This window comes from Diadema antillarum, unplaced genomic scaffold (genome assembly GCF_040938485.1).
Source record: "Diadema antillarum isolate AM-2024a unplaced genomic scaffold, OU_Dant_1.0 scf00000166, whole genome shotgun sequence".
Taxonomy (NCBI): Eukaryota; Metazoa; Echinodermata; class Echinoidea; order Diadematoida; family Diadematidae; genus Diadema; species Diadema antillarum.
The window spans coordinates 1,593,921-1,611,156 of record NW_027271055.1 but is presented as its reverse complement, the minus strand read 5'-3'; the positions used below and the strand labels follow the sequence as shown (position 1 = coordinate 1,611,156).

The 17,236-nt window shown below is 35.4% G+C and overlaps 1 protein-coding gene across 1 annotated transcript in view; it reads right to left on the bottom strand.

Moving 5' to 3' along the window:
• The window catches only part of LOC139722504 (regulator of G-protein signaling 11-like), a 64,590-nt gene extending 48,026 nt beyond the window's left edge, over positions 1 to 16,564 (bottom strand). The window contains exons 1-4 of the mRNA XM_071633793.1: positions 16,547 to 16,564; positions 13,053 to 13,149; positions 10,745 to 10,957; positions 7,234 to 7,298 (exon numbers count right to left, since the gene is read on the bottom strand). Coding sequence (XP_071489894.1) covers positions 7,234 to 7,298; positions 10,745 to 10,957; positions 13,053 to 13,149; positions 16,547 to 16,564 — 393 coding nt within the window. The remainder of the gene's footprint in view (positions 1 to 7,233; positions 7,299 to 10,744; positions 10,958 to 13,052; positions 13,150 to 16,546) is intronic.
• Positions 16,565 to 17,236: the final 672 nt, after the last annotated feature.

The following is a 17,236-nucleotide window of genomic DNA, read 5'->3' as shown; positions in this document are numbered from 1 at the left end:
TTTCATCGCAAAGTTAGTTAAAGTGCCATTCTAAACATTTCAAAGTCCATCATCAGATAGAGCGAAATAAAACCTTGCCTGTGATATCTCACTTGTAACATTACAAGGAATGTTCTTGAAGTTATGCTTAAAAATATACATTTTAATATTTCCATTGTTTTTAGCAGCTTCAATCGCAAAGTTGAGATGAAATGAAAACTGATTTACAACCATTAACATTTGTCGAAAGGTAGTATGATATACCCTGACAACTATACCCAATAACAATGTGTTGGTTTGACAAATGAATTTAAATTCTATCTTACTTGTGGTCCCTGTATGCTCTATACAGTGCATAGGTTATAATAAACTTCATTAGGCCTACTTCTTTTTATTTGATATATTTGATTTGATTGCTTTCTTACGTATTTCATTTTGTTTATTGTTTGCCTAGTAAAACAGATACATTTACAGACATCGATCATCGTGACACATCAAGTTGCACATTAGGAATGATGCATTAAAATTGTTAAACTTTCAACATAAATCCACAGACAATCTATCTTGAATGATATCATTAATTATATCTACTTTTGCATGAATTTGTCATTGTTGTAAAGTGTATGCTAAAATTACTTTAAAATTGAGCTCAATTTCCCCATGGAGATTGGAATATTGTGATATACATCAATCAATCTGATTGAAACAACAGGATTAATACAACATGTACCATGACATGAAAACACTCTTGTGTTTACTGGAGTCAGACCTTAGGTGACTGATTAATTTGACATTTTTAAATCTGATAGAAATCTTCTCGAAACAGGCAAAGTACTCCGAATCAATACAATGCAAAGAAAGTGGTAATTTTCTGAATCAGATGTAGAAAGCACATTAGAAATTTTTTCAACAAGCCTCATCTTCAAATACTGCTGGATCATTTAGGCAAAAAATATGATCCAACCACACTCCAAAATGTCTCTGAATATGCCAGGTGAAGCATTTATGCTTTCATTATTCATTGGGCAAGACTAGACAGATGAATATTGTATCACTCTCTCACAATGCAATCAAAATTGTGATGAAAGAATAAGATTTCAAAATGAGCAAACCCAAGACCTTCTAAGCAAAGCTGCCACTTTTTACAATCATGAAACAAATCTCATGTGGGTGTATTTTCCTGAGGAATGCATCTATAAATGTCAAAGATTATTAGCGCAGGAGACAGACCAGTCATACAATGAAAAAAAAAAAACTGCCTTCCTCTTTGCAATTACTGCAAAGCCAATAAGAATTTAAATCCTACCTGCAGTGTGTGTGTGTGTGTGTGTGTGTGTGTGTGCGCCATGCAATAGGAAGAAAGGCAACTTTGTATAAAAGTATCCATTATTTTACTTCTTTCACTTAGTCATACATTTTAGATGTTAGATCAAGCAAAAGATAGAGCACAGTAGTCACAAAATTACCTCATAGAGGACATAGTTCAGAGTCAGTATCAGTATAGATAATGCAGAAATACCACATTATAAGACATTATATACAGCATGGCTCGACACTAACTTTTTTGTTTGGTGGCCCGATGGGGCCACCAAAATCCTAAATTTCAAATTTTTGGTGGCCCGAGAGAAAATTTTGGTGTCCCGGTCCCCCCCCCCAAAAAAAAAAAAACCAACAAAACAATAAAAAACATTAAAAGTCCTTTTTTTTATGAGTCATATATTTGAGTTTATGAGAGTAAGAATTAGAAGTTGGACATATCTACTCATAAATAAACTTCAACAAACTTGCAACACTCACTCTCAGGCACTCATTCAGTCCTTTTCATCCATCCTTTAAACAAATTTAACTGCTAATTTCCGGCGCAAAAAGTTACTAATTTATTGACATACTTTTCAAAAAATTTTGGTGGCCCGAGGCGGGCCACCAAATTTGCCCTTTTTTGAAATTTGGTGGCCCGACTTTCATTTTTGGTGGCCCCGGGCCACCGGGCCACCGTTAGTGTCGAGCCCTGCATACAGTCACAACAAATACTGGTGGGTAATGCATGTTTTGAAATGATGCACCAGCATCTTTCATCTTTCATTTAGTTTACATGGGAAAACTCATCTGCAAAAAACGTGAAAAGGTGTGCTAACCATACACTTCTGTACGGTTAGCATGGGTATGTGGTTGACAAGAAAGAAAGAAAAACAGTTAATGAGAAAAGGTTGAGAAAAGAAACACAAATCAAAGGACAACAAAGCTACAGTAAGAAAGAAAGATAAAAACAACAGTTGATAGGAAGAGTGAGAAAGAAAGAACAGTAAAATGGAAATATATTGAAAGAAAACATTCACTCGTCTTGAAGGAGTGAATACAGACAAGAGTGAATTTAGAGTGAAATTGGAGTGAATTTTGAGTGAAAATGTTTATTTTCACTTATTTTGGAGTGACCTCAGGGATCACTCGAAGATTTTGGAGTGATCCCTGAGGTTACTCTAAAGAGTGAAAATGAACATTTTCACTCAAAATTCAGTCCAATTTCACTGTAAATTCACTTTTTTTGTATTCACTCCTTCAAGAGTGAATATTTTCACTCGATTCTTTTAGAGAGTATGTAACAGAGAATGCAGTTACAGAGAACATCAGAGATGGAATAGAACAGGAGAGAGAAGGATGAGAGAAAAGATGAAATATAAAATAGTAATAGCAGAGAAAGAAAAGAAACAGAGAGAGGAAAGTGGAAGGAAAAAGATGGAAGTAGAGAGAGCAAATTTTATGGTGCGCACTACAGAAAGAAGAGTAAGTTGATCCTATATGTGCTTAGGCTCTTTGCATAATTTGCCAAGCTTTTACACTAGCATTTATTACTCCATCCATCAAACTCAACCAAGTTCTTGATTAATGTAAAAAGCCCACATGGTGTAGCAATCTACCTTGTGGGAAGGCCACAATGATATAGTAGGGATTAGGAGGATTAGATAATCTCTACATTGACAATTAGTTTCAAAATATCAGTGCCATTCAGCAAAACCAGCACAGTAAGGATTAAAGCAGTGAATGAAACGTAAAATTGAAACAAAAGAAAAATGACAAAAGAGAGAGAGATAAAGAGATAACACAGAGAAGGAAGGATCGAAGACACAAACAAACCAGAGAAAAGGAGCTTGACACATAAGCAAAACATTTTGGGTTAAAGAAAATTCAAGCTATCTAAAAGGAAATTGGATGATTTATTGTATCACTGATTACATGCATTTTTTCTTCTTCTTCTTCTTCTTTTGTTACTGTTCTGCTGGTTTTGCTAATGTTACTGTGTTTTCTAGTCTTTTTGTATGAATAGCAGCAGTCCGCTTAGAAACACCAGTATGAAGAGCCATATAAATGCAATTATTATTATTATTATTATCATTATTATCATTATTATCATTATTATCATTATTATTATTATTACTATCATTATTATTATCATCATTATCATGACTTAATGGCATGTTCTAAAATATGAGTTAGGGATTGAAACAACCAATGTACAAATCTGAATCAGTATAATCAATGTTAGTAATCACTTAATATACAAAATGTGAACTATAGTTATAATAGACATGTTTCCTGACTTAACTGTCTACAGTTATGGTTAATTGAGAAAAATAGTGATATCTCCTTATATTTTAGGCTTTTTTGCAAAACTTTTATATGGTAGGATGTTTTGTGATACAAATGACCTGCACATATGCAAAATGTGATATCTTGTACATTTTTTAAAATTACTTCTCCAATAGGTACACAGGACCTTTAAAGATCCCAACACAGAGATACAGACATGAGAAACAGACATAGACAAAGAAGAGAGAGAAGAGAAAGATAATGACATGTAGAGAAGGGAAACAAAGAAAGAAATAGGGATAGAAGGAATTTGGAGAAGGATGGAAAGAAGAACTGTCCAATCATGTCTTTCTTATTAAACCCAACCTCATAAAAAACACACAAATAAACATGACCTTTCTTGCTACTACCTAGGGTCTTTTGTTCTGCGTGTTTGAAGGTTTTCAAAGCCTTCAATAAATGCTTTGGTGTACGCTGGACATGTTACACGGGCCTTACTCATAAATGCCCTTTCCGAATACTGCTGGGACGGCTCTTATTAGATGGTGGACCTTCATAACACAAGCCAATCTGTGGACACTTGATTCTGCCACCTGAAGGACACTACTCACCTTCTCAGGAGAACCACACCAAAATTAAGTGCCACAATGAAATTGCACTTGGGCAAATTATAAATTTGTCATGCATGTGATTAACAGCAGGGCATCAAGATCATGTATCGTATGGTAATGGAGTCATCTATTATCCAAGCAATGCGCCAAAAAATTCAACACTAAGGTCAAGTGTGTGAAACAGAAATTAAATTACTGGATAGAAGAAAACCTTATGGTAATGGCAGGTGGATGGGGTGGTACAATTGTTATAGGATGTAAAGAATGCTGTAAAGTTTACTTTGCTTTCAAATTCAGTTGAGAATAACAAGTAAAGCAAAGAATGGGATATTGGTGGCAACTATATGATTTCAAACTTAGAAGGCACATAGATATGTGCCATTAAGCTCCAGTACATTCATAAGTCTGAGTCAATTTATTATGATGAATAATAAATTTAGCATTCTATAGTAAAAGAAACAAGAGAAATAGAAGAACAGGAACTGTGCTTCATTTTTCTTTAATACATTTTGTTCTATAAAAATCTGTGAAGTGGCAACCTGTCATTTTTGGCATTCATTTAATATATTATTCCTTTCTCTTATCCTGACGTGATTTGCTTAGTTTAACAAAAACTGGGGAAAAATGTAATGGATGAAGCTCTTATAAAAATGTGTTTGAAGGGAACATGCTTGTCCACAAAGTTTTAATTTGTAAATTACATTTCATTTGCAAAGGTTTCCTCTTGTCTCCTTAATTCTTGAAAATTTCATTCCTTTATTATTTCAGATTTTATTTTGTAAGAGACATTAAGTGACATTCAATTTGATAAACTTTATCGTTCTTGATTTCACATCTGTAAGTGAAATTGTTTATGCATGAGCAAACAGGTGGTTAGTGGCATTCACAAGGACATACTATGGTTCCTGGTGTCATTTCCCTCTCCAGCACATGCGTAGAATTCAGCAGTTTGTTATATGCTGTATAGCTTATACCCTCTGAATATGACATTTTTTTCTGAAGCAGCCACTGTCTGCTCTCATTTTTCTTGCGTATGGTGATTATGATACAAACAAAAAAGTACATAAAAAAGCTGAAAAACGTCAATATTATGAAAATCAGAGATAGAACCAGTCTGCCATGACAGATGAAATGACATCAGGTAAATTTTGAAGGAAAGGAGAAAATAATTAATATTAATGTTTCCATGCATTTCATATTTTTTGCAGGGGAGCAGAATTTACATTTCCAAACTTTTCCAGATGTAGAAGTAAAGAAGGCATACAAGAAGAAAAAAAAATTGATTTCATTCGCCCTTCAGCAAGTTAACCTATCATAAAGAATGATATAAATCTTGAGCAGCCTCTCACGGTAAACTGTCTTCCATTTGATTGTGAATGACCATTTCACCTTCCTATTGTGATTGCACAAAATCTAGGGCAGCATTGTGGCTCTTGTGAGGAAAAAAGTAGACTAATTGACAAGCAGAAAATCAGCTAAAAGAAGATGATTTTTTTAGTCAATTCTGCCTCACTTATACTACTCCTCCTCTCCCCCCCCCCAAAAAAAAAAAAAAAAACTGAAGAGAGCTGGACATTATAGAAACATATTCAGATTGATTCATTATTGAATCAATGTTGTTTGGTGAATTTATTTTTTTTACCCTCACTGACTACACACAGCTTGTACAGAATTTATGGCTGCCCCTAATACATGTGGTGCATTGTGAATACTACCAGTTTTAATATCATAATGTGTTCAAATTATAAATGTTCAATCATACTAATGGTCTTGGCAAATTGTTTGCATCTTTTTTTGTGTGTGTGTGCACTAAATGACGTCTGCTCTGATTAAAGCACTTTGACGTTTTCTCCATACATGCACAGCCATTTCAGATTAATATTTTTCTCATAAAGTACACTGATAACGCCTCACCAAGATGAAACTGCTATTCAAATTCAAAAGAAAAGTCCAGCCCAAATAGATTTTGATGATGATAATAAAGAAACAACAACAACAGCACAATGTACTTTATGGAAATCAGACAAACAGTGTGAAACTTTGGAATGTATTTTCTTTTTTAAATAGCAATAATACTCCATCAAATATAACATGCAAGTCAGGTGAGGTGATGATGTTTCATTATTTTTAAAGGCAGAATTAACATCTTTCATTGAGCATTTTTTGGTCCATAAATTTAGAATTGATCTATAAATTGACAACAAAAAATCTTTATCAATTTAGTTCTGACATTAGTGCAAATTTAATGATCTCAGCTAGTTCAATTTATTGTTTTCTAATATGAGATATACATGGATTTTGCTATGCAAATATAGCGCGACTTCAATCATTTTAGCAGCAAAATTTCACCAGCATTTGATGGGTTAAATCCTTTAATAATTTCTCATTCCCCTTCTGCAACAGTTCATCCCCTAATAACATTATCAATTGTTCATATCAAAGCACCGTAGTATGCTGAAAACATCTAAGTTATCACATAAACACAGTCTGGCCTATGACAGTCCACTGCAGCTATCATACAGGAAAACTACAATGGAAAAGTGGCCTTGTCGTTACCATGATAACACCCTAAGGTAAACAACATCAATAACAACTTTAGTGTACAGAATTATCCTTTAGGACTCGATGCATTCGATTGTTTATGATGCAAATTGCAGGTAATATAACATGCAAGGGGGAGGGGAGGGATTGTTTTGTTTTGTTTTGTTTTGTATTGTTTGGTTCTGTTCTGTTCTGTTCTGTTTTGTTTTGTATGGGGTATTTTTGAGGGATGTGTATGTCCCGGCCTGAACTGCATGGTTTTTATGTTCATAACTTATGTAACTTTCTAAGGAACATTACCTAACAATGTCATTGACGAAGCATACAAACATGCTACCAGGGGTATGTGATGAATATAACGCATCCAATACATTTTCTCGTCTGTGCAATAAAGACCACAATCCTGGGGATTTATGTGTATTGATTCAGAAGAACAATGACCTTTAATGGTGCTGGGTGTCAGCTTTGTTTTGTTTCTTTTCCATGAGAACCGAAGCACTCAAGGTTATGTACTCACGTTTTCATATTCCTCCAAACCAAACTGTTGCTTGTTCCTCATTGTACGCTTGGCAAGGTACAGAGCTGCCGAGAGAGAAGAAGAAGATATGGAAAAGGAATGAAATAGAACAGGGTTAATCATCAGAGACTATACTGAGTAAAGATGATGGTTACATAATCACTTTAGTAATAATGATCAAGGTAGATGCAGAGGGGTGAATCAATTTGATCAGGGAATATTCTATCACATACAGTTGAACCTCTCGTATCCGGACAAGTCGGGACCGGGGCTCATCCGGATAAGGGATTTGGCTGGATACGGGAGACTCAATGCTTTATACATGTACATACACATACACATGTACTGATGTAGCCCATTGTAGTACCACATGTAGTAATGTGTATACTGCAACCTTTTTATTGTCACACTCAGTAACAGACCCCAAAATAGAGGTTCGTGTTTGCAAGAATAAAATCATTTTCTTTTATAAATTCTTGGGATGATTTACCTAAATAATTATTAAGAAATGTATCAAGTATATGTAATTCATGTGTGTTTGTGTAGGAGTTCTCAAGGAGTTGGGAATCCCTCTTTCCTCCCGTAATTTAAAAAAAAAAGATCACGGCGAGATTGCGTCCGTATAATAGAGAGATCCGGATAAAGGGAGGCCGGATAAGAGAGGTTCAACTGTACTTGTGTTGGAGATGATGACACAGATGATGGTGATGTTGTTGGAGGCAATGATAGGGGGAATAATTTGGTCAAGGATGGCACTGGTGTTCGTGCTGGTGATTTTATGATGGAGATGTTGGCCTTGATGATGGTGGTGATGATATAAGAGTTTGTAATGGTTGGGGTATTACGATGGATATATGATAGGCATAATGAAAATGCTACAGATGACACTGGTAGTAGGAATAATAATACCAATTATAAGGTTCATTTATAATGCATATCAATGCCATTGATTGCGTGTCTATGTGCTTTAAGGATGACAAATATAAAGACAACTTTATGCTATCAAAGGCATTATGCAATCAAAGTCATTTAAAATGTTTTGAAATAGATACATTTCCAGTACTATCTTAAACTTTGGAGTAAGTTGTTTCTGAGTTCTTAAAGTAAGATTGAATAGAATTTCAAGTAAAGGGGCAACATCAGATAATTAAAGATCGCTCACCATAAAACTTGGTCTGAGTTTAATAAGACATTGAAAATTATCTTTCTAAGCAGATCTGGAAATGCAGGAGGGCACAAACTTCATCACAGATTCACTGAAACATTCTGAAGCCATTGGAGACCTTGGTAAGTCAGTAATAGTGGTATAATAGAAATGCTGATTGTGGGGGAAACCACAGTTATGATACACTGAAAACCATGAAGCAAAAGAGGTGTCTTTATGTATTTGTCACATCATCAGATCGTAACAGTGTAATTATCATAATTAAACAAGTTTCACCTCATCAGAATGTAAATGAAATCATAAAACCTAAGATTAATGTCACTCCTTAGAACTAAATTACGGAATCATGGAATAGCCGACACTTATTATTCTTTCTTTCATCTCTGACATCAATGACATTAAGAATGTGTAACAATTAATGGACTCATAAACAGTTTTTATAGCAATTTTAACAATTACTGAGAAAATACCACCTGTAAATTCCAACATTTTGTGGTTGCCATAACTGGCTTCTTTTCTAACAGCTAGGGACTAGTCAGACTTTGGAGTCTGCTGTGTGATAGAAAATGTGCAGCTGCTGGCATTTTTGTGAATTATCAACCTTTCCTTGGAAATGTGACAGCAATAAAACACATCCATCATGTGTCATTTGCACTGACAGCAATATCAAGAGAGACAGACAGACATACGGACAAACAGACAGACAGACAGATGGAGAGCAAGAGAGAGGGAGAGAGGGAGTGAGAGAGGGAGGGGGAAAGGTGGAAGAGTATGCCTGTGTATTAAAAGGGAAATATCAAGAGAGTGAGATTTTAATTCATTAAAAACAGGGGACCTTTGGACTTTGCCAGGCCTTGCCAGTTGTCAACGGCAACCCTATGCGTGGTATCTATAGAAGGCTCAGTTCCTTTACAGTCACACTGGTCAGCATTCATGACATGGTCTCTTTCACGAGTCTCAAAAACGGTAGTACTCTCGGTAATGAAATTGCCTCCGCTCGTATATAGACGATATATACCACTGCTTGGATGTGCTTTGGTTTCCATGGCAACCACATGCTCAGGGCATGCAGCCCAAACATCATCAGCAAGGCAGAAAATTGGTGGGATTTGCATGCTCTAAAGACATTCTTTAGAAAAATGCAATGCCATGTCCCTGGCGGGTACTACATTATGCATGATTGTGATCATGACTGGTGGTTGAGCTCTTGGCAACTTTAGCATCTGTTTACTATGAAATATTTGTGACCAAATACAGGAAATGATCTGCAAGGGCATTTCAGAGTTAAAGGTATTTTCCCTTTTTAAGTCTACCAGGCAAATATCTGTAGGTAAAGCATAATTTCCATCTGCCCTGCTGAAATTATAAATTTTTGCACTGAAATGGAAGCACATGCAAAGAAATGTGTGAAATAATGCTTTTTTAACATGATATCAATTGGGGAACAAACAAAATGGAAAATATTAGCCAAAAAGGTATGCTAAAAGTATTGCAATCTGAGAACACATCTGATCATGGTTGCTAGGTTATGTTCTATAACTGATTTCAAGTCAGATCAAACAGTATCCATTGATCTGCAGCTTGTTTGGAAATGGTACTGCTTGGGCATGATCAATCATCATGTAACGTTATGCCTTAAAGTTGGGTACTCCACTCTCTATCATATACATACCTTTGATCTCAAAATACTAAAAAACAACTCATTATTCTGGCGAATCATGTCAGAAAGATAATTTTCTTGGTAGACCCTTTGGATATACTGCATGCAAATTCCAAATGGTGGAAGATGAATTTTGAGCCCTTTTGAGAGCTAAATAGTTTTACCTTTAATGATATAACATTATACATTAATGAACTGCACAAGACAGCATGGAGTACACTTCAAGGCATTTATAAGCTTTCTATATGAAGGTACCAACATCAAAATTCATTATTATTTCAACATTTCTCAAGAATTATTTGCAATTTGTTCATTATGATAAATTATATATATGCAATTAACATTTTGATAAACATGTGTTACTATAGCAACACTTATACACAAATGATTTTACAGCTTCACTTTACTATCACCTGGATCAAAACTCAGAGCAGTATGCATTGTTCTTTCTGTGAAATGTGCTTCATCAGGATCAATAGGGATTTTCAATTTTGAGCATCATCGCTAAAAGCATACGATATTCCATGATTTTTCCTGAGAACTTTTTTCCCTTCCATGTTGATTTTTCCTGGAATAGATAGCAGTCCTTCCAAATAGGTTCATACAAAAAAAAAAAATCTAAATCCAATATGTAAACATTTGCATCGACTACATCTTGCAGGACATAGACTAATTATCATTCTTACCATAGTCTGTGTTGTCATGCGGTCGATCCTGCGATGTCCAGAAATACGGACTTTGGAACCGGTATAGCGTGTTATCTTCTTTGATTGAGAAACATTTGGTTGGCTCTACAGGGTAGATGTAACCGTACTGGGCGAGTAAGGTCGCAAGATGTGTGGCTTCAGTAGTGCTATGGACATCAAGGGATTTTGTAATCCAGTCTATTAAATCAATACCTGTAAGTAAAGAATGAAGAAATAAAACAGAATATTGGATGAAATGCAGTTGTCTGTATATACAAGTCCTGATTTTCATTTTTTTTTTCACAACAAAGTTTGAATTGTTCAAAATTATTGTACAACAATCACAACCAAAATTTTGATAAGGCCATTCTAACAACAAAAAATATGGACATATGACAATTCATTGCAAGTAGCTATTCAATTAGGTATCATGTAAGCTCTTGAAAGCTGCAGTTATAGATACACAACTACATATTACTGGCATACAAAATGTCTTATACTGTAAAAGTAGAAATTTTGGCATATTTCACACAACATGAAACTAGCACAAAAACAATCAAACACATATTTCTTTTTTTTTTTTTTTGCTTGCCATCAGATTATTTTATAAGTTGATTCTGCAGAATTAAAAACACGCAAACTTCATTTTACAAGGCTGATCAAAAAAAAAAATTACTTCCACTTTTACAGTCTGTAAAAGTAAAATCACAACTAGCCTCCATTCTTGGCATAATGATATGCTATCTCACTCTCGGGAAACTTTTGGTTGCCTTCATAGGGTACAATCTGTAACTGTGATCATACTGGGCTAATAAGGTTGCAAGATGTGTGGCTTTAATATATGTTGTACATCTCATATATGTTTTATAACTATTTATATGTGAAAGTGAAATGCCTTATTCTGAGATGCAAACTGACCTTGTTTAGCCTTGGGCTGGTCAGTGTTTTTAGAATATACATGTACCAATACATAATAATTCAAAAAGAATACCTGCTCAGAGAAATTAGTCAATTTTCTCTCTGCAAGAAGATCTTGAGTGCATTTTTAAACAGAATCAACAGTTTTCATATGAAGAGTTTGTTCGCAAAACCTGATAAGTCCATATTTGCCAAATGGAGATATTTGTGATTGAAGGTCAAGAAAAATAAAGAGAATAATAAGAAAATTTCTGCTTCTTTTGACCATAACTTCAAAAATGTACCTTTATATGTAGTGACTAATACATAATTTAAAAGGTATCATTTTGTACTTTATGACAGAGACCGTACTTCAAAATCTAAACAAGGAAAAGTAGAAATTACGCGGTGCGTATGTCCCCGCCGAAGTAGCATTTAGTGGCAAAATGTACAATATAGGTAAAAAGATCAAGGTCAAAGGTCAAAGAAGTCAAAGGTCAAAATTCTATGTAGAAGTTTTGAAGCCCTCACCTAGTGCCATCACATAAAGCAAACGGAATCGAAATCGGGTTAGAAATGGCGAAGGAGTAGCATTTTGTAGCCAATGTACAATATAGGTAAAAAATCAAGGTCAAAGGTCAAAGAAGTCAAAGGTCAAAATTCTGTGTAGAAGTTTTGAAGCCCTCACCTAGTGCCATCACATAAAGCAAACAGAATCGAAATCGGGTTAGAAATGGCGAAGGAGTAGCATTTGGTAGCAAAATGTACAATACAGGTCAAAAATCAAGGTCAGAGGTCAAAGAAGTCCAAGGTCAAAATTCTGTGTAGAAGTTTTGAAGCCCTCACCTAGTGCCATCACTTAAAGCAAACGGAATTGAAATCGGGTTACAAATGGCGAAGGAGTAGCATTTTGTAGGCAATGTACAATATAGGTCAAAAATCAAGGTCAAAGGTCAAAGAAGTCAAAGGTCAAAATTCTGTGTAGAAGTTTTGAAGCCCTCACCTAGTGCCATCATATAAAGCAAACGGAATCAAAATCGGGTTAGAAATGGCGAAGGAGTAGCATTTTGAAGCAAAATGTACAATATAGGTCAAAGGTCGAGGTCAAAGGTCACAACTGAAATTTTGTATAGAAGTTTCAAAGCTCACATGTAGTGCTATCATATAAAGCAAACAGAATCAAAATCGGGTTAGAAATGGCGAAGGAGTGGCATTTTGAACATTTTGATCACACACGGACGCACAGACGGACGCACAGACGGACAGACAGACGGACACACGGACACACACACGTACGGAGCCCGTTTCATAGTCCCCTGCTCGAACTCGTTTGGCAGGGACAAAAAATGGACTTATCGGTTTTTGCGAACAAACCCTTCATATGGTGACATAGAAACAGACAAGTACTTACCAGAAAAGGCACATGGCACGGAGGATAAAAAGACCTTTTGTGATCGAGTCGGGATCCCACTCTCAGCATGCTGCATGTTGCGTATCACATTTTCAATCTATTTGTGAAGAACAGGCATGAGAGGAGAGTTTGGAAGTAAATAAACATCTTGAACAGCTTGAACACTCACAAGCACAGTACACCCACATTATAACCAACACGGTTATATTGAAATTCTGGTTTGAACGAAGTAAAAATTCAGGCCACAACAAAATTGGCTCTATGTTTTTTATTGTTTATTTGTTCAGTTATAACAAATTTTTGATATAACGAAATAAAACTTCCAGTCCCGAGAACTTCGTTGTAACGGGAATCCACTGTAGTATGAAATCAAAAGGTTTTTCAGAAGATAGACTAGAAATGTCGCTATGGCGACTGATGCCTCCGCAAAAATGCATGATTCTCCCAATAGGTGTATAGTATAATGTCTTCACAATCTGTGATGACAGTTTCACATAACTGGCAAAATAATGAAATAACAGGTTTGTCAGAAATATCTTGAATGTTCACTTTCCTTGAACTACGTTTGCTATAATTGTATATTAAAGAATGCAGGTTCATGTATTTTGGGGAATCGAGGATTTTTACTTGACTTCTGACTGACCCTTTTATAAGTTTATGCATTTAGTAATTTTCAAGGTATGAAGACAAAGTGTAATTACGTATAGATTTTTTTTTTGCATTTAAACCTGGCCTTGACCCTTAACCTTTGACCTTCTGGCAGGAAATTTCCAAGAGAATCTCCATTAGGTAACACAAAAATATTAAGTTTTAAAATTAATAATGCAAGCATTGCATATACTAGTATATGAGGGAAATAGTTAAATTTTGACGAGTTGACCTTGACCTTTGACCCATGACTATTGACCCATGACCCCTAAATTCCCTAGATAATCCCTGCCAATCAGTACATGCGTATATACCAAGTTCCATGAAGATACATTGAACCATTTGCAAGAAAAGTGAAATTGTAACATTTTCACCTAACCTTTGACCTTTTGAACTTTGACCTTATGACATAAAACTCTCTCTGGAGAATCTTTATGAAGTAGTACATGTCTACACTAAGTTTCAAGAAAATACCTTCAGGCATTGCATGGATATGGGGGAAATAGCAACATTTTTAGCATTTGACCTTGACCTTTTGACCTTTGATCTCTTGCCAATGTCACTAAAATCTACTCAACTAATTGCCCTATCATACATCATCCTTGGACCAAGTTTGGTGAAAGCTGCTTCATCCAGTTTTGAGTTATCACGTAAACAGATAAATTCTAGGATTTGACCTTGATCTTTGACCTTTGACCTCTGTCCGATTTCACTCAAAAATTAAGTAATTGTCCCATCATACATCATCCTTGGACAAAGTTTGGTGAAATTTGTTTCATCCAGTCTTGAGTTATCGCGTAAACAGATACAATTTCATGATTTGACCTTGACCCTTGACCTTTGGCCGATTTCACCCAAAATCTAATCAAGTAATTGCCCTATCATACTTTATACTTGGACCAAATTTGGCAAAATTCCAGTCAATATTACTGAAGTAATCGCGTAAATGAATGTGGACGTACGTACGGACGTACGTACAGACGGGCGGACAACCCGAAAACATAATGCCTCCGGCACCACTTCGTGGCGGAGGCATAAAAACTCTTTACTTAATATCATCTTCATGATTTTGTAATTGTGATTGTGTTTTAAAAGATGGACTTTTCAGATGCTCCACTGTAACAAAGAGAGTTCTTTCAGACAATAGGAAAAAATTCTCTCTTGTAATCATCTTTAATGAATCGTTGGTTGTAATCTTGATTTGAGTTTTGGGGTTATACAAGATTCTATCCTGACCTGTCAATCAAACTTTCAAAGTGAATGCTAGCTAGTGCAGCCAACAAAGAGTGTATTGCATTTTGTGAGGTCTGTGAGTGGATGTAAATGTATGGTTGAGCTAAGCTCTGCATCCTTTTTCTCTCTCTATCTTTCTCTTTACAAGAGAGGTTGCTTGTGTTTGTTTGTCCGTCTGTTTGTTTGTTTGTTTGTTGTTTGTTTATTTGTATAGGATTGTATGTGTTACGCACCGTTTATGTCCAGCTAATTGCCTTTCGATGTTATTTAGTCTTTTTGTCCACGAGGAGACTGCAAAATACAAGCTTAGCTTTTTAGCATGTCTCCTCCATTTCCTGCAACTTTAGTTTTGATTCAATATTCTCTTGCTTTTTTTCATGCGTATTATTGTTAACTTCATGTATTTTTCTTTGTTACGACATTGTATTGATGTTGTGTTATTTTGCGTATGAAAATGTTGTTGGAAATGAAATAAATGAAATGAAATGAAATGAAATCCTAAATCACTTTTTGGAGGTTAAAGGTCCTGTTTACTGGTACCTTTGGAAGCAGTGATTTATAAGTGTTCAAGATATCACTTTTGATGCATATCTGAAGGTCTGTTGCATCACAAAACATCCTACCACATACGATTTTCTCAATGAAGCCTAAAATATAAGGAGATATCACTATTTTTTGCATTAAAGCAAAACTGTAGATGGCTTATTCTGGAAAATTTTTCAAAATAACTATTGTTTACATTTTGTATATTTAACAATACTTAACATCGATTATACTGGTTGAATTTTCTTACATTGGCTGTTTCTATCCTTAATTGACATTTTAGAACTACTTTGAAGCATTAATGCTGTTTTTTGTTTCATCTGCAAATGGTAAATTATGCCTTTAAGCCTTTCAGATAGGGAGTGCACACCATGAATTGAGCAAATCAAGATGTGAAAATACCTCCGGACCTCTACTTGCTAATCAAGATTCTCGAATCAAGATTACAACAGTTTGCTTTCAGATGTAAGAAATGTCTCAATTACAATCTTGATTCTTCTAATAGAGATTATAATCATGATTACAAGAGGGATGTTTCTACTGTCTGAAAGGGGGCAGGAAAATTTTGAAGATTAAATTATTGCCATTGCAGCTATCAAGGTGTTAACATGCTGCCAGATATCATTTGAATTTCAAAGGAAGTTGCTTGCATACATATGCATACTGAAATGTACAGATGTACACACATAAGTATGAATGTTCATACGGATTTATCTGTGAATTTTATGTATGTGTGTGTACATGCACAGTTGTCACACACATACACACACAAATGCAGCTTATACAATTATTCATTAAGTCTATGCCATGTGCACTGTACACATACCTTCTAACTTACATTTTCATTCTAAAAGATTATGGATTATTAAATCTACTGAAGATATAAACTTTTTTCTTGTTATGCATGCCACAAATCATGTAACAAACAATTAAACATGACTAGTTGGATGTAAAAGCATTTGGAGAGCACAGGCGTATGCCAAGCAGGTCATTGCAATCTTTACACACATACACTTAAGGCTAAAAATCATCTCCCAATGATAAAGAATTCCTTCTAGTACTCTACATACCTCATCAGCTTCCTGCATGCTGCACCTCAAATGTGCGCACAGTGTATGTATCTGCACTTCAAATACGCACAGCTTGAATTCTCGTATTCATTGCTATGTTACGTAAATAAATCCTTTAAAAAAGATTAATCCTGGATCCAGCTGGTGATACAGATCAATGCCAAAATTAGATCAGCTGTGTCATTCTTATGTCATTATCAACTTTTCATGTACATAAATTTCATCCAAATCCTTTAACACCTCTCTGAGTTATGTTGGAAACAGAGTGAAAAAACACACAAATGCTGCCAAAAATATATATACTTGGGTGACCCGCACCTCGTCATACTTAATGTTTGCCCATATTTGAATCACATTTCGTCCCTGAAATTTTTTGAAATCCAAGTCACATACAGGAAAAATGCTGAAAATTCCTATGGAATCACAAGTTCACTGATCGATATTGAAAATTTGCAGCTATCGTCGTCAAAGGCGAACGATGCGAAAAAGCTGCGCGCTAAGGAAGGGGCCCGCAACTCGTCACCCCGCTCTCCCATAGACTTAGCACGTAAAAGACGTGTGCGGGTGACCGTGATGTTCCCATAGACATACACGTAAAAGATGCGTGCGGGTGACATATAACACGTATTCCTATAGCCCTATTAAAATGTCAGATTTTCGCGAAAAACTGTTCGGTTTTCACCACAATTT